Raw genomic sequence first — 14,893 nt, forward strand, 5'->3', positions numbered from 1 at the left:
AATGTTTAGCTGCTGTTATTTTTATTATTACATATTTGTCCTTTTAAATTTCAAGTTTCTGTAAACAGCAAGTCTTTTGCACCATTGCGTGCCCAGTAGCACTTGGGATACCCTCAGGCGCACAGGAGTCACTCTCTTCAGTTCTCTTTGCCTTGTTAGGAAAATTGGACTCTTTGGACATGATCTCGTGTCTGGGATCTTCTTCATTTGGAACAGGAGGGAGACATGTGAGCCCACATACCCCACGATGGAAAATATCTCTCGTGGGAATCTCTTTCATTTGTAAATGACACAGGCCATTATGCTCTTCCTGTATAATTTTATGTCTTAGCATAATGACTCAAATAACCCTAACAACAGAGGAATTACAGCATCATTTTACATGACCGATTATTTCAATGGTTAACATGTTTTTCATTTCAATTAACATTCATTATTTTGTCTCTGGTTCAAAATAGCCACTATGTTAACTATCTGCTTTAGAAGCAATTAGTTTTGATTTGGCAAACAAATTCAATATTATTTCTGAATAGGCAATTTGATAGTAACATGAAAGTAAAATGCATGTAATCCTTCTGTGCCAGGAAACACTCTTATTATTGGAGAGGGATCGTTCTCTGGTGGGTTCTTCATCCTTTGAGCTGACAGGTCTCTGTCTTAGAGATGTGATAAGAGAACAAAGACAGGACAGAAAAGAAGGTCCAGTTACTAGGACTGGTTATGTAAGCCTCATTTTTTCCCATCTGTAAAATGGGGTTATTAATAGCATTTACCCTCAGAGTAGTTGCTATGCGTGAGGAATCAGGGAGATGCGTTCAGGGCAATTAGACCGGCATGTAGTAGCCACATGAAACAAGTGGAGTGCTGCTGCTGGTCTTCAGTATCTGGAATTGCTTTACTCCTTCAGCAGCTGTTCATATGCAGAGCAAAAACAGTTTTATCTAAAGTTATACAAACATGGTAGATGGCAGAGTGTACTGAGTAAAATGAATGGCCCTCCTTCAGTGACTGAAAGAAAAAGTCAGCAATTCTCATGTTTTTAGCAGCTACTTTCCCCATTATTAAAATATTTTTGACACAGATTGTTGAATTTCATTTAGCAGGATTATGTCAGGAAATTTACACCTGTACATGTATTTATTGCTAAAAAAAATTACTCTGTCTTGCCACCTGCTTGCTGTGGGGCCTGGCTGTGGTCCCATTATGCCATGGTCAAGTGAAAGGCTGGGTCACATTGATGTCATCAAGGACTCCCTTGGTGTCACCTGTGGGGGAGGTAGCAGGGTGTGGGTTGGTGAGGGTGGGGATATCTCAGTGGGGTCCAGTCTAAAGCGAGAGTGGGAAACACTGAGGTATAGAGTTGAAGGTTAAGGTTGATATTCCCAGGAACCAGGACAGGAGCACCTTGAAGAGAGGGTTTATGACGTGGGCAGTCCGTCTTGCTTGTAGCTGTTGCCATCTTAAAAGAGTGTGCTTATAGTCCTGTCAGCCACTCATGGAGAGTTGTTCTTGTGAATAAGATGAATGTGAATAGATTTGTTTCAATAGTATATTTTATAAAAATCCTCTGAGTGGGGTTCCAAAGAATTGTTTCGTAGCAAAGTAAGTCTTCAATTTGACAATGTCAATATGTGATTCTGGGCAGTACTGTTAACTTGTTAGAGGATCCAATTGTTATGTTAATTAAGTACTACCCAATAATGCTGGATGACAGTTTCCAGTGTTTGAATTTTTGCTCTAGGCTGCATGTCTTTATAAATACTACTAAACTTAGTATTTCTTGCTTGTATAAAAAAACACATAAAATATTGTGAGAAATATAGAAAAACATGATTTCAGCATTCTGATTTATCATTCCTGAATCCTGAAGATTAATATTTGCTGACAATTTGGAACCACATCATCAGAGGCCCTCACGCAGCTTTGGAAACTGTCTGACTTCTAGACAGAAGAGTGTGGGAATCCTTAGTCCGCTGATGCACAGGGGAGCTCCCTCCACCCATTTCTCAGTTGTTTCTAGAGTTTTGTGGGGTTTTTTGCTGAATGTTTTTTTTTTTTTCCATAGTCTGAATTAGGATTTCTGGAAACAAGAGCCTGTTGAATTCTTGTTGCTTAAAATAACACACCATTTTTGTCTTTGCCATAGTGCTAACATTTTCCAGAAATAAAAGGAGAACATTCTAAAGGTCCAAAACAATATGTTCACTTATTGACTGAGTAGGATCATGTGCCAAGTGTTGCCCATATTTCTAAGTATGGAAGCACCAACATGATTAAGACCCAGTCACCTCCCTTAAGGAGTACATAGTATATTGAGGAAGAAAGACACAAAAAGAACTTTCACGTTGTAGTGAATGCCACAGTTGGGACTGAACAGGTTATAATGTTGGAAAAACAATGTCATGGTTAACTACTTGGGATGAAGTTTACAGGGTCAGCAAGACTTCACAGAAAGCAATGGATTTGAAGCTTGAACAAGGAATAGACATTGTTATGCAGATGAAAAATAATTGTCCAGTCGTATAGACTTGAATTTGCATGACACGTGGAAGAGGCACTTAAGTGTTAGATATGGCTGGCTGGAGATAGAACTTAATAGGACTGCATGGTAGGGAAAACTGGTGTGAGCAGGAAGAGGGAGGTATCCAGCATGGGCTTCCCAGGCTTTTAGCCTGGGTGTGCCCCATGTCCTGTTGGAATAATAATAACCTCTTAACCTTTTGTCAAGTTAAATCAAGGTGCTCGCTTGGAAATTAGAGAGCCCAATCAGAAGTGGTCACAAGGCTTTGATGGAGTGGGAGTGCAGCCAACCTGCCTGTGGAGGGGCCTAGGAGGCTTTCTGAGGAACTGATATTTTAGGCAAGCGGCGGAGAAAGGTGGATGAGGGGAGAAATGTGGGTCAAGGAAAACCCACATCATGGCCCATGGGAAAGAGCTGGCTCTGGGAAACAGCTGAGAGTGGCTGAAGCAAAAATTGGTGTTGGTCGTGGTCAGTGTGCATGTGTGTGTTGGGGAGGGGAGTAGGCAGACAGGGAGCCTGTGAAGGTGGGCTGGGACAGTTTAATTCTCAAGCTTGGAGTGTAGACTATGCCCTAGGAGGTAGGGAGAAGATAGAGATTTTTTTTCTTTTTTTTTTTTTTTTTTTTTTTTGAGACAGAATTTCGTTCTTGTTGCCCAGGCTGGAGTGCAGTGGCATGATCTTGGCTCACTGCAACCTCTGCCTGCTGGGTTCAAGTGATTCTCCTGTCTCAGCCTCCCGAGTAGCTGGGATTACAGGCGCCCACCACCACACCCAGCTAATTTTTTGTATTTTTAGTAGAGACAGGGTTTCACTGTGTTGGCCAGGCTGGTCTCAAACTCCTGACCTCAGGCGATCTACCCGCCTCAGCCTCCCAAAGTGCTAGGATTTTAGGCGTGAGCCACTGTCCCCGGCTGAAGATGGCGGTTTTAAGCATGAGAATCACATGATGAGATTTGTACCTAACAATCATTCCTCTGCTTCACAAACATAATGCTGGGAATTTGAGTATACTTTTAAAAAAAGATGGAGAAGACACAGTTGAACAAAAAGGAATAAGAAATGCCAGTGATCTATTGATTATCTGTCTTCTTGCCATCATGGAGGGCTTGAGGGTTGGAATTTTGTGTGTGGTGCCATCAGCCTGCAGGAGATGTGGCTGCCCCTTGGTACCAGCTGGGCTGGGGTAGATTTAGGGTTCGCTGGCCAATGAGAAGGCTGACAGAACCTGCCGCTCAGACTAAATTGTTGTGTCACCCCAACTGACAAATAACTGTGACATTGGGCATAGCAATCTCATCAAGATACCTTCATTGGATTTCACTCTTCATTGACTCAAGAATGGAAATATCTCGAGTTAAAAATCTTAGTCCCTTGCCTTGACTGGGTTAGTTATTTTTTATGATTTGCACTGAATTGTGGGGATTAAAATACACAATAGCCGGGAAAGTTCTACTTCCTTGGGCTCACATATATTTGTACATAACTTTACATACTTGGCCTCTGGAAAGAGACTTCAGAATCATGTGCCATCTCCACTAGAGTCTTACCTTGTGGAGGTAAGCAACAGCTGAGTTTTCCCCCATCTAACAAGTATTCTTGTTTCATTGGAATTGAGAGCATTCAGAATGGCTTGGCCTTTGTGCCCAGAGTCCCCACGGTGTCCTAGGAGAAGTCAAAGATGGTTTTACCTGGGCATAATTCATAACCACCTGATATCAAGTATGTCCAGCTTGCTCCTCTGCAGGTATAGAGCCAGGAACAATGTTTCAAAGGAATATTATTTATAAAACTGAGGCATGGTAATGAAAGTACAGATGCCAAAACAGGGGATGAAAATAGTCCCAGACTGATGCAGGTTTCCTGAACAACTTCCATTTAACAAATATAGATGATGTAACTTCGCCCTATTTCTCGGTGACACCGGGAAAGTCACTTCCTCTCTGTGTCTCTGGTTCCTTACCTAGAAAATAAAGTTGTTGAAGTAGAGTAGTTTTAAGGTGTTTTCTGGTTCTGACATTCTGTGATTTTGCGATTAACTATTGAGATACCACTGCAGTGGTCAGCACATAGGGACCCCCTCCCCACCACCCCACAGGGATAACATTCGGGATGCACCAGGCCCTCTGATAGGCACCAATCAGCCTCACCTCCTTGCCTCCCCTTAATTAATTTACTTTAATGGTGAAGTTCAGGTCCAGTGATAAAGATGATTTGTCATTAACTGGTGATTGATAGCTGGTTCCATCTTTTCTTCAAAGCCATTGGTTCAGTGTTTACGTCTTCCTCCCCTGACTTTGACTAAGCTCCCTCAGGCTTTTTTTCCTCTAGGGCATCATTGTACATGGTTATGTCTGCTGCAGCGAAGCTACCCACTCTTTGGACTTTATAGCCCTTTTCTGGGAACTCATAACAAGAATTGCTTCAGCTGTAGACATGCACACTGGGGACTGACCCAGGGGCAGGGCTGCCAGATGCCAGAACTTATTTCTGCATTTGCTGATTCATTATCAGTGTCAGACAATCTGCTGTGTGAATGACGATAAATGTCTGGTGTTCTGCTGAAGGAATCATGTACCCTAAGATTAACCCTATGCTGACAGCCCGCTCATTCTCCACAAGGAGTCGCACCCACCATCCCTTTACCAGTAGCCTAGAACAAATCCTGAAAGAGTAATGTATGTTTGATGAAGGATAATAGGAAACCTCATGTCCATGTAATTTATAAATGGAAATAATAGACTTTAAAAAATCCCAGAGGGCAAAGCCAAGGTGAGCAGCAGCTGTGAAAACAGTGAGGTGTTGGAGAGAAGACCCCAAATGACACACATATGGGTGCCTTCAAATAATTTTCCAGCTGGTAATCTAGGTTGGGCTGAGATGCGCTAAAGAAGAGAGACACATCCCTGGACACTCTCTACAGCTGCGTGGATGCCATCCCAAGTCTAGCTACTGATCAGCCCCGTGACTTCAGGCAAGACTCTGGCTCTCATTGAGTTTCCGTTTTCCCCACTAGTAAGACAAGCAAGTTGAACAAGCAAGGTGATTTCAAGGGACACTCATAAGACTTTCTTCTCTGGTTCTGTAGTTAGATAGGCTCAGCCCTGTGGCCTGCCCAGCCTAGGATCTCTGGGAGCCCCACGTGCTGTGCTGTGGGTACCTATTGATCCTCTCTGATATCACCTTCAAAGGTTGTTCCCCAAACAGACCTTTTTCCTCCTCCTGCCTCCCCCAAATTGCTAGAGTACATTTGAATTAGAATAAGAACCAAATTAACGGTGCTCTTGGCTTCATGCATCTTTCTTTCTTGCTTACTTTCCTTCATTTGGAAGAGGGTAGGTTACCCTAGATACCAAACCTGAATTCCTGAGGACTGGAGATTCATTCCACACCTGGTAGAATATATTTCCTTCTTCCGCTTCCATGAATTTTTTTGAAAATAAAATACTGTTTCAAGCCTGGGGACTGAGGATTAATCACATTTCTATGGTTTGGTAATTTCATCCTGCATGTGGGGGCAAGTAATAATTGTAGTAATGGCTACCATTTTGACTGCTTCCTATTTTGCAGGCACTCTGCTGAGTACTTCAGGTACATATGCTCATTTAATCTTCATAATATCCACTTGAAGTCAATTCTATTTTCCTTCATTTTACTAATGAGGAAACTGAGATTTGTGCCATTAAATACCTTGCCAAGGTCGCACTGTGAGTGAATGACAGAGCTGAGATTTGAACTTGTACTTTCTGACTCCAGAGCCCAAGCTCTAACCATCATGCAGGAAGGCCAGTGCCAAACATTTCAAAGGCACAGTAATTGCCTGATTGATGGGCCATCCAGAGACCGGTATCCTTCAACCAAAACTCGGCCCCAGGCCCTGGGAGTCGCTCCAAGTGGTTTGCTGGGAGAATAGCTTTGGCTAAGAGAGGAAGGGTGGCAGTAACTGCAGGCCTTTATTTCAGTGGTTTATGATATAGTGATGGGGTTCCTTCCGTGGACATAAGCCATCCTAATAGCATCATTTATCATTATGACAAAGGTTAGAATCGGGGGAAACTTGAGCTGGAATGAAAGAGTAGAATTCTGATTATTTTAACAGTTGAAAGTGACATCACCTCAGAGCCTCTATCAAATGGCAAATTGGAAGCTGGACTGAAATTACTTTAAAATATATCCAGAGATAGTTTTCTACAGCTGTGATAAAGTCTTTCAGTTGTGTTCGGAGGTGTGCTTTTGTCTAAAGCACTCATTGAGATGCCTGTGCGTCATCCACACAAAAGGCTGCCTGTGAGCCCCAGGAGAGTCTCAGACTTTGGGGTGCTGTTCTCTGGGCATCTGTGATATGCCACATATGGTATTGGGGCTGATTAAGCCATATTCCCTCACTGTTGTTTTTTTCTGTGTGTTGTAAAAATCTTCCCATGTCAGTAGTCATGTTTTCAATGGCTACATTGTTTTCCTCAGTCCATCTGGTTTGTTGAATCTATGCTTCTGGGACAAAATCCTCTGCTTCCTATCAATGAGTTGGAGCAAATGGAAGTGCTGGCAAAGGCCCTCAGGATCCCTCGGCCTGGTTGGGTAGTCCTTTATTTATTTGGCCTTTTATTCTGGGAACCTAGAGGAAAGACTCATAGCATCTGGAACTTCAACTAATTTATCCCCTTTTTTTCTCATCTTTAGGCAAAAGAAGGGGAACGTGGCCCACAAACACTGGGTTGGACCTTCGAATTTGGTCAAGTGCAAGCCCTGTCCTGTGGCACAGTCAGCCATGGTCTGCGGCTCGGATGGCCACTCCTACACATCCAAGGTTGGCTTTCTTGTCTTTTTTTGTCATCAAAAATACTTCATGTCAGCTTGTTCTAACATGTCTCTGTGCCAAAACTGGGGCTTGGGAAGTGTGGTGGGCTCCGGGCCTTGCCCTTCAGAAGCTGCCACATGAACAGACTCAGAGATGTTCTCTGGCCATGGAGACAAGCAAAATAAAAATATTCTATCCTGTGTAACTGGGCTGGTTGAAGGGTAAGAAGAAAGGATGATTCTGAGAGTGGCGTGTGATCCTGAAGTTAATCTAGACAAGCTTCCTGGAGAAGGTGGGATAGCCAGCTGTTCAAAAGAGGCAAGTCACATCGCTTGGCTGATGGGGAGCAAACCGGTAAGGGAGGCTCAGATGCTGCCTTGTGCCAGTGCAGCGGGAGGAAGGGGTGTGATGTCAGTGTACACCTAATCCACACTTACTGCACATCTTGAATGCATCTGCCCTGCACAGGCCCCAAATAAGGCACTGTTCTTTTCTAAGGGGGTGCCTCAAGGATTCACAGACTAATGGGGGTAGGGACAAGTGTGTGACAGGTCATTTTAACTCAAACCAACAAAAAGAAAATGATTTCATAGAAAAAGGGGCTGGGATAAAATATGTCTATTTATATTTATTGGAGGGATGAGGAAAGGCTTTGTTTCTGTTGGAAGGATGAGGAAAAGCCTCTTCTAGAGGGGCATTTCACCTAAGCTAATAATAGGATTTACAGGCAGGGAGGCAGGGGTTATGGAAGTAGAGAAAGGAGGTGATAATTTGTTCTTGGAACTCTTTGGGTGAAGCATGGCCATTTGTGTTTGAGAATGGGTACCGTTTTACCAGGATAATGGGACTCTCTTTGGGTGAAGCATGGCCATTTGTGTTTGAGAATAGGTACCGTTTTACCAGGATAATGGGACTCTCTTTGGGTGAAGCATGGCCATTTGTGTTTGAGGATGGGTACCGTTTTACCAGGATAATGGGACTCTCTTTGGGTGAAGCATGGCCATTTGTGTTTGAGAATGGGTACCGTTTTACCAGGATAATGGGACTCTCTTTGGGTGAAGCATGGCCATTTGTGTTTGAGGATGGGTACCGTTTTACCAGGATAATGGGACTCTCTTTGGGTGAAGCATGGCCATTTGTGTTTGAGGATGGGTACCGTTTTACCAGGATAATGGGACTCTCTTTGGGTGAAGCATGGCCATTTGTGTTTGAGAATGGGTACCGTTTTACCAGGATAATGGGACTCTCTTTGGGTGAAGCATGGCCATTTGTGTTTGAGGATGGGTACCGTTTTACCAGGATAATGGAACTCTCTTTGGGTGAAGCATGGCCATTTGTGTTTGAGGATGGGTACCGTTTTACCAGGATAATGGGACTCTCTTTGGGTGAAGTATGGCCGTTTGTGTTTGAGAATAGGTACCGTTTTACCAGGATAATGAACTAAAGGGAAACCGTAGAATTGATGGGAGTTTGTTTCTTCATTTTCATATCCTACAACCACCCTCTGAGGGTCTCAACACTGTGGTAGGCACAAAGGAGCCAGCATATGGGTGCGTGTGTCAGGGTTTTCTGTAAGACATGGTGGGTGGAAGTAGAGCTCTTGCCCTCCCCATCTCCTCCAGCCAGAGCTACACCATTTTCATCTGTCTTCCTGTTTTTCTGTGTAAGGTTTAACTTGCAGAGTGGAGTCCGTGACTAAAGAGAGTTGCTGTAGGGGACATCGTGGTGATGGTTCTTGGGCCTTTCTGCTGGGACCTCCTCGTCGCCATGCTCCCACTGCACAGACAATTGGCAACTTCTATTCCCTGTGATCCCCTCACCACCTTGACCCTCACACCATGGAGATGTCACAGGCCCACGATGATCCTCACTGCTTGCTGTCCTCAGAGACTTATCAGGGTTATTTAGAGGCTGTGACCACTTTTCCCTACTGATTTTGTGATGCGTGGGTCATATATCCTTAGGATTTTGTCCACTAATAGTTGAGTTTTATCCTCCCAGGTGTTCACATTATTCTAACAAAGGAGAAGAAAAGTGTGTTTCTTACAAACAGGAAAGTGGAAAAGTACATATGTCTGGCTTGTACTCAGACCCGTGGAATCTGCTTTAGGATTCAATAGCGTATTCATTGTTTGATTGGTTCCTTGGTTCATTCAATAGACATTTGAGCCATTTCTAGTGCCAGGCACTGTACTAGGTGCTGGGGAAATTTATAATATAGTGGGAATAAAAGAGTTGGCTCTTCTTCATGGCCAGACTCAGGAATCTTTAACTCTGTAACTCCAGATCTGTGCTGTGAGTTAGAAATTCTTTGTCTAAGATTATAGCCTTTCTCAGTAGCCATAGCCCATCTCAGCTCAATTAAACCCACACTTCCCCATCCCCTTACTCTTTTTAGCCACTAATAGATTCAACATTTTTGATAGTTTGTAGTAATAGGACTTGCTTTTGACACTCCAGCCATGTCTGGAATGGTGAATTTAAAGGGGACATTGATAAGTCATTTCTACCCCCCATTGCCAAAGGCAGATCAGGCCATCACTGCCTTTCCCTTAGGGCGCAGATGCTAGGTGTGTAAATAGTCATCTGGAGATGCTGTTAAAATGCAGATTCTGAGATGACGGGGTCTGACATCTGCACTTGTAGCAGTTTCCCAGGTGATGGCCAAGCTGCTGGTCCACAGACCACACTTTTAGTAGCGAGGATGTCAGTGTTTATAGGACCCTTCTAATAGGTCTCCCTGCCTCCAGTCTGCCCCTCCTGCTACCCCAAAGTCCATTTCCACATATCCAAAGAGGGGGAATTTTTGTAATAAAAGTCTGTGTGTCTCCTGTGCTAAAAATGCTTGGCGAGCTCTCCCTTACTACTAGAACTGAGCTCAGGCTCTATTGTTATTAACAGGGCCCTCCAGAGCCTGCCCCCTTTTACTCCAGGTCACTCATCATAGAAAGAATCTTTCAATGATTTGTTCAGCAGCTCTTATTGAATACTTGCAGTTGTTGTACGCACTGTGCAAAATATGGGGTAGGGGCAGTAAGGGACTAAGACAGGCACCATTCCTGCTCACTTGGAGGTTACCATCTGGTAGGGGACACAGAAATAGGTAACCAAGCAAATAAATATGTAATTTCAAATTTTAGTAAGCGCTACAAAGCACAGTTCTGAGACAGAGGTTGGAGAGAGACTTGCTTTATAGGGGATGGTGATCTGGGAAGCTGTCTCTGAGGGGGTGTCCTTTAAACTGAGAGTGGAGGAGTAGAATGTTCCAGATAGAGAAAATAGCATGGGCCAGTGCAGTAAGGCAATGTGAGGTGTTTGAAGAACCGTGAGGATGCCCCTGTGGAGAGACACAAGATGAGGAAGAGAGGGAGGATATCGAAGCCGTCTAAGCAGGGACACTTAGCCAGCCTGGAAGATGAGAAGATGATCTGGCAATTCCAGGCTTGAGGGATACTCGGTATTGTAATTGCCTTAAGAATGTGAGATCCCAGAGGCAGAGACCTTTTGTAGTGGCTGCTCAGGCATGGGGTGCAGTACATAGTGGCTGCTCAGAAAACATCATTACCAAGAGAGGAGCCAAAAAAGAGTCTAGCTGAGAAGGAATGGGGAGATTCCAGTACACATAACTCAACTTAGATTTGAGTTAATGGGGTGGAGAGAGCTTTGCAATAGAAAAAAGCCATCCCTATCCTGGGCCAAACTGCTTAGCTGAAAACCCAACCTGGGGCTCTGGCAGAGACTTAGCAGCTCCTTGCAATGTTTCTCTCTTTGTGAAGATCCTGTTTGTGGTGTTCAAATTATTCCTTCCAGCTCTGGAGCAAACTGATCCTCAGCCTGAGACTGGAGATGAGCCATGAGATGTCTGAGTGCTCAGGACCGTTTGGGCAAGTGGCGTATTGTACATCAAACCCCGGTACAAACCTGCTCACTGACCTCCGTCTCTCATTCACAGAAGGAGCTTAAAATGCCAGCTCCCTGTGAACCTTGAGCTGCAAAGAGCAGTGGTAACCTGTCAGAATGGCTGAAATGCTGTCAGTTGCCCAGAGAATAGCTCTGGAAATGTTCGCTGGTCAAAGCCTCCTGGTAGTTTGGGCAGGAAAGTTGACTTTTTGGATATGGGAAGGCTGCCTGCTTACAGGTACTTAATAGCTTGCTTGAGAGTCAGGATTAGGATTGAGGAGACCCCTTTGCAATGACTCCTTATTCTTCATAAGAGGAGCGGCATGTACATACTGCTGGGCCTGGCCCTTAGACCTTCCCAAACAGCATCCTGATGTTCCTTTGGTGTCTTTAAGTTCCTGAACCAGCCTGACCAACTTCTTAGTTTCCCAGACCTGCTGAACCCTTTTCCTGGGGTGGAAGAAGATGTCTAGAGCCCTCTTACCAAAGGTTATAGTATTCTTCTCCCATATTCCATATAGGATATACCGAAGCTCCAAAAGACAAGGATAGTGGGAGTTTCACACCCATGGTCTCCTGCCTGGGTATCTGTGATCTATTCACTTCTATTGGATGTTAAAGGGAAAAGAGTGGTGGGAGGGGCACTGCAGCAGTGGGAAATGGCATGGGTGTTTATTCTTGGCATTAGTGTGCTGGTCTTCTGTCTTATGTGAACATATAGAAGTTTGTGTTTTCTCTTTCTTAACGTAGTGGGGCAAATATTACTTAATCCGAAGCTGTGCATTGATTACTGAAGACTTCTGAAGCAGAGGACAATTCTAGACCCCTGTCTCTGAGACTTCCTTCCAAGAGGGCTATTTCAGTCTGGTTGGATTGACTACTGGAGTGTTTTAGACATTGATCCTAAATACATGGCCACTTATTTATGGAGGTTCAAAAAGATGATTTAGTCTCCCAGACAAAGCTGTTGGAGACCACCAGTAGATGCAGATGCTCAATTAATAAGAGTGAATTAGTTAACTGTAAAGGAGCAAATGACTTCCCATCCCATGGAGTTAGAACCTTTTTTGGATCATTGGTGTCAGGAAACAAAGGACAGATGAAACCATGATGCACGTGTAGCTGGAGGTGATTCAATGTCATTAAGTCAAAAATCATAAAAATTAGTTTTGGCAAAAATATATTACTGCCCCTGTCCCATCATCACCAGGGAAACCCACACTCCATAATACATAGTCACACTTCTCCAGGTGAATTGTTTACTCCTTCAAGACGGGTTCCACGGCTGTGGGAGCATCACTGGCACAGCTGGAGGAAGAAACCTGAGCATCTTCCTGTCCTTGATGCTGGTATCTGTCCTTGCATTTCATCAAATGAGCTTTCCTTCTGCTTGTGGGTCCCCAGTAGTCAGAGGTTCCTAGAAGTGGGGGATGCATTGAGGAGTCTTTGTCTGCAGCAGGCCTCTTCTGTTGCCGTGATACCAGGGACACCACTCAGAGCTGTGTGACTCCCCCAGGATCAAAGATAAAGTACACAGGAAGGCACAGAGTCTTGAGATGAAGGGATGTGAGATGTTACATGGCAATAAATGTTTATTCAGACGCTATAAAGCATAATCCATAAAAGATAAGGTACAGAAGGGCACTACAGGGAATTGACAAATGGAAGGCCAACAGTGCAGCTGCTTTGAGAGTGTGATATAGACTCTGACCCTCGCGTGGCTTCCAGGATCACCCTAGTAATTTCTTAACTACTCTTGATACTACATTTTTATGGCAAGGAAGACTGAAGTAAATTTCTGAATTTATTGAATTCAGAAATTCAATAAATGTGTATTGAGTTCTTTTCTCCTCTGTACCATACACTGTGTTAAATACTAGGGATATGGCAAAAGACAAAATAGACAAAGCCCCAGTTTTCACGGAACTTACAAGGAAGATAGACAAATTGAAAAGCAGTCTCCTTTCATTAGAATAGATGTTTAGATAAGGGACATTTGGGAAGCTGCAGGAACACAGAGCAAGGCCACTTAAACTAGTTTGGATGTAGAAGGAGTCTTCTTTGGGCAAGCGATAGTTCAGGTGAGATCTTAAGACTGGAAAAGTCAACTAGAGTAAGAGCTGGGGGCACAGGAGCTCATTCAGTCAGGGAGGAGGGGGTCGAAGAGGTGAGAGAAAGCATGGCACCTTGAAGGAGCTGGTGACTGTCAGTGTGGCCAGGTCTCATGTGAGGTAGGGAAAGGGGTTCACTAGCTATAGAAATGAGGCTAGAAAAGTCACCAAGGGCCACATTTTGCAGGGGCCACATGAAGGGGTTTGGACTTTACCTGAAGAGTATTGGGGAACCTACCAAAGGCTTATATTTTTGAGTATGCTTACAGTGGCTGCAGGGTGGGCATGGTTGGGGCAGGATTGGAGGCAGGGTGACTATGAGAAGCCTCCTGGAATCATCTAGGCCTGGTGTGAGGGAGGCCTGGATTTGCAGAGAAGGTACAGGGATGGATAGAAAACCATCTAAAAAGGTATTTAGGAAGCTATAGCTGGTCTTAGCAACTATTTGAATTTCAGATATAGAGTCATTACAGCTCTGAGCCCTGGAGGACTTTACCTTCTTCATCTTAGCAGGACTTGCAAGGTCCTCTTGCCTGCAGCTTTGTGGTTTTGTCCTGGACCATCTGGGAGCCCAGCACTTCTGGAATCCTTTCCTTTCTTTTCTGTTATCAGCATAGAAAGAGTAAAGCTTGCTGGGGGCCTGATTGCCAGCTTTTAATTCTGTCTGCTGGAAGAGAAGCACTGATGCTGCTGACTGGACCCTGGGTAGCCCAGGCTTCATCCAGGTGGGCAGTCCCAGGCTTTCTCTCTCTGGGGGAGAGAGCTGCTTTAGAAAATGGGAGGAGATCTGGTGAGGAACTGGGCTCCTGGGAGCTCAGAAAGGAGCAGAGGAGGAGGTCGCTACTGCTCCAGGTCCTGGCCGTGGTTGGGGTGGGGAGGGGTTCTAATTGTCAGGCCTCCTTTGATAGGACTGTATGGACTTCTCTCATCTGGGCCCACCTGACTGAAGCTCAGATGTCAGGGCTGACTGTTCACTTCCCAGCACTGGGCCTTGTCTTTGAGGAGAGGGCTCACCATGCACCCACCACCACTGTGAATCTTGAGAGCCAGCACCGTTCTCTGGCATCGGCTTGGCTGTTGGTAACTGGCGACCAGGCAGGCAAACACCCGTTTGCTGTCACTCCCCTCTCCCTGACATTCTCTTCCTTAATTGCTGTTAAACAATTAGCAAATGGCTCATTTATGTCTTGACACAGAAGAGAGATGCAGAGTTAAGAGCTGCTGTGGAGGAAAATGTTTCTCTTCCCTTCTGCCTGCGCACGTGAGGGAGTGGAGAGAGCACTTGCTTTACAGGGTTGGCGTTTCTTTCAGCATATTGTCGCTGCAGATTATATTATTTTTTTCAGAGGCATCTTAATAGTTTCCAACAATTGCTACCTTGTAAAGGTCATGTTTGAAGTTCTTGGCAAGTGGAGTCTGTATTGGCCCACATTTCCTAACAACAGGCTATTCTCAGGGTTGGAGCAAATCAGGGGTGTGGATGTGTAAGACTTCTCAAGATGGCTTTAAGCTCAGCATGACTTCTTTGTTTCCCACAGGCTTTTATGACCTTGTGACCACGTCAGG

At 44.5% G+C, this 14,893-nt stretch overlaps 1 protein-coding gene across 1 annotated transcript in view; it reads left to right on the forward strand.

The window, feature by feature from the left end:
- LOC105467102 (SPARC (osteonectin), cwcv and kazal like domains proteoglycan 1) overlaps positions 1-14,893 on the forward strand; it is a 514,664-nt gene that overhangs the window by 374,764 nt on the left and 125,007 nt on the right. Inside the window, exon 5 of the mRNA XM_011716483.2 lies at positions 7,199-7,325. Within this exon, the coding sequence (XP_011714785.1) occupies positions 7,199-7,325 (127 nt within the window). The remainder of the gene's footprint in view (positions 1-7,198; positions 7,326-14,893) is intronic.

The sequence above is a fragment of the Macaca nemestrina genome, chromosome 6 (genome assembly GCF_043159975.1).
Source record: "Macaca nemestrina isolate mMacNem1 chromosome 6, mMacNem.hap1, whole genome shotgun sequence".
NCBI lineage: Eukaryota > Metazoa > Chordata > Mammalia > Primates > Cercopithecidae > Macaca > Macaca nemestrina.